General features: G+C 43.4%; 1 protein-coding gene across 1 annotated transcript; it reads right to left on the minus strand.

Moving 5' to 3' along the window:
* Window positions 1-4,641: 4,641 nt before the first annotated feature.
* LOC124014501 (transmembrane protein 229A-like) lies at window positions 4,642-7,768 on the minus strand. The gene is made up of 2 exons (XM_046329576.1): window positions 7,506-7,768; window positions 4,642-7,400 (listed from the first exon to the last, which is right to left on the minus strand). The coding sequence occupies exons 1-2, from the start codon at window positions 7,605-7,607 to the stop codon at window positions 6,585-6,587; spliced, it is 918 nt and encodes a 305-aa protein (XP_046185532.1). The 5' UTR covers window positions 7,608-7,768; the 3' UTR covers window positions 4,642-6,584.
* Window positions 7,769-8,253: the final 485 nt, after the last annotated feature.

Genomic DNA, 8,253 nt, shown 5'->3' on the forward strand with positions numbered 1-8,253 from the left:
GTTGCACCTTCTTTAACACTGTCTGTGTGGGTGGACCATTTCAGTTTGTCTGTGATGTGTATGCCGAGGAACTCAAAACTGTCCAGCTTCACCACTGCTGTTCCGTCGATGTGGATAGGGGGGGCTCCTCTGCTGTTTCCTGAAGTCCACGATCATCTCCTGTGTTTTGTTGACGTTGTGTGAGAGGTTGTTTTCCTGACACCACACTCCGAATGCCCTCACCTCCTCCTTACAAGTGCACATGGATCTGGACAGTGAAGCCGTTTAAATCATCCTTACCCTGCCTTCTAAAACCATTGACAGGTGGCACCATTAACTTATGGCATCAATAAAATAAAATAAATAAATATGCATACAGGGAGGGACCAGGAAACCAGGAGGGACCAGGAAATCTGTTCACAGTGCGGACACAATGGACGGATATGAGTCACATGTTAATACCAAAGCCTCACATAGTTCTGAAAGTGTGGGCAAAATCAGAATGTAGACAAGATCAGAACAAAGGCCGCATGCTAGAGCCAGGTATAAACAAGGCTTCTGACACACATACACACTCAAGGTGATACTCCCCAATCACACTGAACGCAAAATACCACTGACATTTTTAGGGTGCCATTTGAGACACATAATATTGTTTTAAGAAACAAAACTATTCAAAAGCAGAAAAAAAGTATTCTCACCATGAATAGAATATTACCATAAATAGAATATTACCATAAATAGAATACTACTCCAGCACATATGAATCCACTCAAACTTTCTTTGATGTATTGTTCCCTCCCTCCACCCTCCCTTCCCACAGGCATCCTGTGAGGCTCACCAGGCGTATCTCAGCCCTACACATAAACATGAAGGGTTATCATTTCCTCCTACTTTCTCTCTCCCTCTCCACGGGCGTCTTGTGAAGCTCTTTCCTTGTACCTTGTAACTTCCTGTGCCAGGGGAACGGGCACTGCGTCCGGAAGCACTACGAGTCGGGCCACTACCTCCACCTGTCCTCAGGGAACTTCCGTATCCTGCGGGATCAGGGGCACGTACATGGTCACTGGGACTCCCGGTCTAGCTGACCTGACTCTCTTCTCTAGGAGGTTCACCTGTCAATGCTATGCAGGACGGACATGTTCCCCCAAGCTGCCCATACACCTGTCTAAAGCACTGGCGTTTAGACTGAAGCATCAGGGTCTGTCTGACAAAACTAAGACACCGAATAAAGTGATCGCTGATATGGAACAATCGACCATTAAAAGAGAACTTGAAAAAAAAAAACACAAAACACTGATGGATGGATCAACTGGACTGTCCTGTGTGACATACACAAGGTGGCACACGTCTCTGGTTTGACCTTCATAATAATACTGTAATAATAATCAGAGGTAAGTACTTGAACGGCTCATGCAGATGATGGTTTTCGGGTGATATGTTGATGGCACATAAGGACAAACTACAGTGTATGCCATGCAGTACTGTACAGCCTGGGTGTTTCAGGTCACTGTTTTCTCTGTGCCTTAATAAGGTTCACACTGCAGTAATGATGAAGCTCCATACGTCTACTGATTCCATTCAGCAGGAAATAGCCTAAAGACATTGACATGCTGTGACAGGAACAAAGAAGAGTTGATTGCAAGTAGAGATGGTTTACCTGTGACAACAGTTTTCCTCTAGTTATTTGTATATCGTCGGAGTGTATATGGTCGTCTATTGCACTACTGATCCTCACAGTGTTGATGTTGTGAAGACAGGCACCTATTAGACCTGTTATTATAAATATTTTATTAATTGACATTGACCAGAGGTGCTAATAGTTTATTCCCGGTAGAGCCCAAAGCCTTATTAAGCATTCAAGTAGATTACTGTAGACATTTGGCATTTAAGCATTAGCCTGCTTTACTCTGTAGAGAATTACCTTGAATTTTAGCCAGACTTCTGAAGTTAGGCCCACAACCCTATTAAGAGTTTGAGCGTGTGCAGGTGTTATAACTGGAAATAGAGAAGTGATACCTCAGAGAGCCAGGAGTGAAGCAGTTAACATCAACACTAAATGCTGTGTTAGTATCAGTGTTCTATTGTTGTAACAAATAGAGGAAGTCAGCAGGGAGATAATGAGTCCAGAAGGAGAAGTGAATGATGGGAGTCATCTGGCCAATTAGATAAGCCATTGTTGTCCCTAGATGTTTATGGCCAATCAGATTGGCTGGTGGTGCTGTGTCCCTGGGTATCAGATATATGGGAACATAAATAACAGGTCCCTACAGTAACAATCCAGCTCTTCTTTACCCCTCTAACCCCCTCCAACCTCGCTGAATGGTCTCCTTGACAACTTTCCATGGGTAACCTAGCCTAAACACACACACACACACACACAGTGCAGAGGTGGAAAAACCAGACTCATCATCTCTGCCTCTCATGCCGAATCAATCTGACACCAGGCACAGATATGAGTCATTTAGTATCTCTTGATCCAGTCGCAGAGCAGTGTTGACTTTATATATTTGAGGTGCGGTTTCCTGTAAAGGTCAGACATTTTCAGTTGGTTTACGACATTGTTCAACTTTCCTAGGAAGCTGATCTGAGAGAAGCACAGACAACCTGTAAATACAAGCAATTTAGTTAGAGCACGATGTCAATCAAGACAACATGAACTGGGACAACCTTAGTGGTTCAACATGGAGATTTAATGTAGTTATAAGTAATGTACAGTATGCAGGCTACACTATATCCATACAGTGATTGATTCAATTCAATTCCACCATGGACATACTGTAGCAAGAATATTTGAGTCTTTCCTCATTTATAACGTAAAATAAACATGATTTTACTTACTCATTGTGAGCTATATAGTACATGATTGTTCTGTATTATTAAATGCAGTTGGTCAATGATTTCCAAACATCAATTTTTAAAAGAAAAATTATGATTAAGATCACAACTTTACCAGGGACAGAAGGTTCTCCCCAACCACATACAGTGGCTTGTGAAAGTATTCACCCCCCGAGGCATTTTTCCTCTTCTGTTGCCTTACAACCTGGAATCGATTTTTGGAGGGGTTGTATCATTTGATATATACAACATGCCTACTACTTTGAAGATGCAAAATATTTTTTATTGTGAAACAGACTAGAAATAAGACAAAAAAACTGAAATCTTGAGCGTGCATAACTATTCACCCCCCCCCCCCCCCAGAGTCAATATTTGGTAGAGGAACCATTTGCAGCAATTACACCTGCATGTCTCTTGGGGTATGTCTCCATAAGCGTGGCACATTTAGCCACTGCTCCAGCTCCTTCAAGTTGGATGGGTTCCGCTGGTGTACAGCAATCTTTAAGTCATACCACAAATTTCTCAATTGGATTGAGGTCTGGGCTTTGACTAGGCCATTCCAATACATTTAAATGTTTCCCCTTAAATCACTCAAGTGTTGCTTTAGCAGTATGCTTAGGGTCATTGTCCTGCTGGAAGGTGAACCTCTATCCCAGTCTCAAATCTCTGGAAGACTGAAACAGGTTCCCCTCAAGAATATCCCTGTATTTAGCGCCATCCATCATTCCTTCAATTTTGACCAGGTTTCCAGTCCCTGCCGATGAAAAACAGCCCCACAGCATAATGCTGCCACCACCGTGCTTATAGTGTTCTCAGGGTGATGAGAGGTGTTGGGCTTGCACCAGACATAGCGTTTTCCTTGATGGCCAAAAAGCTCAATTTGAGTGTTATCTGACCAGAGTACCTTCTTCCATATGTTTGGGGAGTCTCCCACATGCCTTTTGGCAAACACCAAATGTATTTGCTTATTTTTCTCTTCAAGCAATGGCTTTTTTTCCGGCCACTCTTCCGTAAAGCCCATCTCTGTGGAGTGTACGGCTTAAAGTGGTCCTATGGACAGATACTCCAATCTCCACTGCGGAGCTTTGCTGCTCCTTCAGGGTTATCTTTGATCTCTTTGTTGCCTCTCTGATTAATGCCCTCCTTGTCTGATCTGTGAGCTTTGGTGGACAGCCCTCTCTTTGCAGGTTTGTTGTGGTGCCATATTCTTTCAATTTTATTAATAATATATTTAATAGTGCTCCCTGGGATGTTCCAAGTTTCAGATATTTATTTAAAACCCAACACTGATCTGTACTTATCCAAAACCTTTTCCCTGACCTGTTTGGAGAGCTCCTTGGTCTTCATGGTGCCGCTTGCTTGGTGGTGTTGCAGACTCTGGGGCCTTTCAGAACAGGTGTATATATACTGAGATGATGTAACAGATCATGTGACAGATTGCACACAGGTGGACTTTATTTAACTAATTATGTGACTTCTGAAGGTAAATTGGTTGCACCAGATCTTATTTAGGGGCTTCATAGCGAAGGGGGTGAATACATATGCACACACCACCTTTGTTTTTTTGAAACAAGTATTTTTTTTCATTTCACTTCACCAAATTTGGACTATTTTGAAATCCAAATAAAAATTAATTTAAATAACAGGTTGTAATGCAACAAAATAGGAAAAATGCCAAGGGGGTTGAATACTTTTGCAAGGCACTGTAACCAGGAAAGAAACTCCTGGTCCTATTCATTATCACTGAGGCAGTAACTGTTGGCCCATGTGTATCCTTCTTTTGCATCGTCCACAACAAAAGCCCACCATTTTGAAATGACAAACCACAAGGAAAATAATCTTGTTATTTCAATCAGTCCAGTGTCAGTCTCCAGAAGAGTGGAAGGTATTGTTTGTTTGAGGAGGCAAGGGAAACTCTCACGGCATGACATATTCGTAATCATCTGACAAAAATCAACATGTGTAAAAGTTGAAATATTTCAATAACATCATGTTAAAAGATATTTTTCCCTGCACTAGTATTACTCATCAGTACCAGCTTTCAGTTACCTCCAACCTTAGTTTCACGGAATCCCCAGGACTGACGACAGCAGGCCGTAAAATGCATTAAAAACATGCTAGAGAATCATAAAATCAGTAGAGCTAAAACTATACGTTTCCAAACGGAGAGAGTATAAAACGGAAAGAGTATAATGTTGGAACAGGTTGCTAGTGAAGTCACAGTGCCAGGTATTCACACATACTGTATGTGTTTGGTCCCTCAGAGAGAACATGGTGACTTTACCGTGTGGTACAAGTGCAAACAAGGAAATAAAACAGGCAGAAAGATCAATGCCAAAGGACAAAGGATACATGGAGGTTGATCCCAAGTAATTATACTATACATGCTCCACACCTGACTCCCAGACCTGGATTCAAATACTATTTTGAAATAATTTCAAATACTTTTTTTTGCTAGGCTTGCTTGAGCTTTCCTGGTGTGGAACCAATTCAATAGTCACAAACATTCAAAACGCCAAAACCCATCCATCTGGCTCTCCAGGCAGGTGAAAACAAACAGTGAAAGTGCTTGAAAGATTTCAAGTAGTATTTGAACCCAGGTCTGCTGACTCCTGATATTGCCCACGACAGATCAACCTGTCGAGTGTAAACCATAAAACGCTGACATGTGCGCCGCTGCTTTATAAACGTTAGGTATTACAAGCCTGGGGGCTGGAGATTCCCCGTTGAGCTTTGTTTTTTTAGTTCAGCCAGGATTAGGCGGGGGGGGGACCTTGGCCCACAGTGTAGTTCAGATTGGGAGATGTCCCTATGTAAAGAAGGGAGAAGGTTAAATCTGATCCTCAGGGTCTGTCTGACTGGCACACTGTCTGTTTACATGACCCAGATTAAGCCTATAGTTGTAGACTAAAAAGCACTTTCAATTCCACATTGAGCTTCCTTTTTTAGGTCAGCCATGACTAGGGGGACACTGGCCCACAGTGAAAGTTCAGTTTGTCTTTAGTCCAGCTGTCTGTAGGTTTGCTCAGAAAGGCACTCCAACACAGTAAGGTCAAGGTTTGGTTCAGAAAACTATTCACAGTGAAATTAATTCGGTCCACGACCCGTTCGTTCGATCTCCTGCTACATACATTTTGAACTTTTTTTAGAACCCATTTTATTTCCAAATGTCATGCATTTTTTAAAGAAAATAAGATTTAAGCAATTAAGTGATCATGAATGTGCATAATGCAGCCATGCAGAAATGAGCTCAAAGCATGCACTGGGATTGAAGAGACCAAACAAGTCAAAATGGTGCCTGCCATGCAATATGGCTGACTTTGTCAATATAGTTTAAATAATTCACAGCTCTAAAACCATGAGCAAGCAAATTAAGTGTAAAATGTAAAATATTATTGTTTCATCTGCATCAAAGTAAGAAATAGCAGTTGTCATCACAGCAGAAGGCATGTCTATGTGTCGTCACATGCCAGGCAAGGCATGCCTGTGTGTTTAGGCTACCTGTAACAAATTGATAGGCTATTCGTTGGAATCACCGATAAAAAGAGGCTGTCTAAACAGCTACATCAGTACCACATTTCCACTGGGGAAATACACATGATTTTTTTACAAAGTGCGGGTACACAATTGATCATCTTAAATGTCATCTTCTTTATTTGTATTAGTATCAATAGTCCCTAAATCAATTGTGGCCTAGGCCTATAATACAGTTGTCTTTCCTGGACACAGGACATACGTTGATGTCAGCGCCCTGCCCCTGAGTGCCCTCACTCCTCGTCTTTGGCACACACCACCACGCGCAGCAGAACGTTGGACAGAATATCCTGGTAGAGACTGATGCAGACCCATCCGGGCAGGTAGAGGAGCGTGATCAGGCCCATGAAGTTGAATGGATAGTGGGAATAATCCCATGAGCATGCGCCGTACTGCCGCAGCGCCAGCCCCCAACAGAACTCCCAGGTGTAGATGAAGCAGATATAGATGGGGAGCCGCCTCCAGGTGCTCCAGCCCCGTCTGAAGCGTAAATGAAGGTAGAGTTTCTCTACCACGAAGCTGCAGCTCCCGTACATCAGGAAGGACCACAGGGACGTGTGGCCGCTCATGGTCCGGTCCAAATTCTCCACAAGGTTGAATATCGAGGTAAAAATGATCTCGTCCAGAAAGCCGTGCATTCCAAAGAAGAGGAATCGCACAACATCGGGCAGACCGTTATTAGGCAGCGACTCCAGGGTGCGCTCTGCCGGGGTAGACATGGTCCGTTTCCCGGGGCAGTGGTAGCGCAGCCGCGCAAGCCCCTTGTGGAAAACTTGGGTGAAGTACAGGGCCAGTAGGTAGTGAACTACGAGATGAGTGGCAGAGACTATTCTAACGTGCTCGGTCAGCGTGTTAATATTCCCAATCAGGATCTGCAACCCGATGTACACAGAGGGATAGAAAACAAGGTGAAAAACTACTGGGCGTCCTTGAAAGCACTTCTTTTGCGAATATATTTTTTCCAGCAAGAAATGGGTCAGCGAGTGCATGATGCAGAGGTACGGGGAGGAAAAGCCGAACAGTTTGGGGTCGCTGTCAGCCAAAAGCCCCTGTGCGGACGACAGGAGAATATCCAAAGTGACACCGTGCATTCCATAGAAATAAAGCCGTAACAATTTTGGCAGCTCTGTCAGTGATTCGCCCGCGTCCCCTACCTCGCTGGATGGATCTTTCTGCCGGTGCTTCCTCGCTGTTCTCAGGCTGCTACCTCCCTGTCCTGCCCGGATCCGCGGGCTCTCTCTCCGCCAGCTGGCCATGGTTGATCTCTCTCTCTCTCCTCGGAGAGAATCAGAAAGCAGCTCTTGTTCTTCGTTCGTGGCACATTCTGTACTTTTAATGGAGCTGCGGCAGTGTCATTAGCAGCTTTGCACCTGACAGCGCCTGATCCACAGCAAAGATTTTCTATTATATTGATAAGATAGTCGAGTGACCGCTTTAACAATGGAAATACATGTCCTCAAAGATGGAAGGCAGGTGGGAGGAGGCAAGATCAGGTGGGACCATTCTAGCCAACGAGAGGGGGTTTAGACAAAAGTCAAAGACAATAAACCTGCAAGTATGAAGATCGGAAGAAACTGCTTCTCCAATAGAAATTTCAGATCATGCGTTCAGGTAATGTCGTGGTGACGTTGGCTAGCTAAACTCAGAAATATGTCATCTGGTCAATTGATCATTTCGCGCTGAACTGGGCATGTGCAAATCAAAGGCACTTTGATGAATATTCAAATGACACATTTGTTTGCCACTTTCACAAGGTTGGAGTAATAACATGTTCAGTTACTTAAGACATTGGCTTGATTCTATGTTGCGCCTTTAGATTTCTTTAGAAAATGAGCAACTAAATAAACATTTTCACTTCTATCATTGACTTCTCAAACCCCAGTCTGGTCTTCTTGATCTGTT

This window comes from Oncorhynchus gorbuscha, linkage group LG25 (genome assembly GCF_021184085.1).
Source record: "Oncorhynchus gorbuscha isolate QuinsamMale2020 ecotype Even-year linkage group LG25, OgorEven_v1.0, whole genome shotgun sequence".
NCBI lineage: Eukaryota > Metazoa > Chordata > Actinopteri > Salmoniformes > Salmonidae > Oncorhynchus > Oncorhynchus gorbuscha.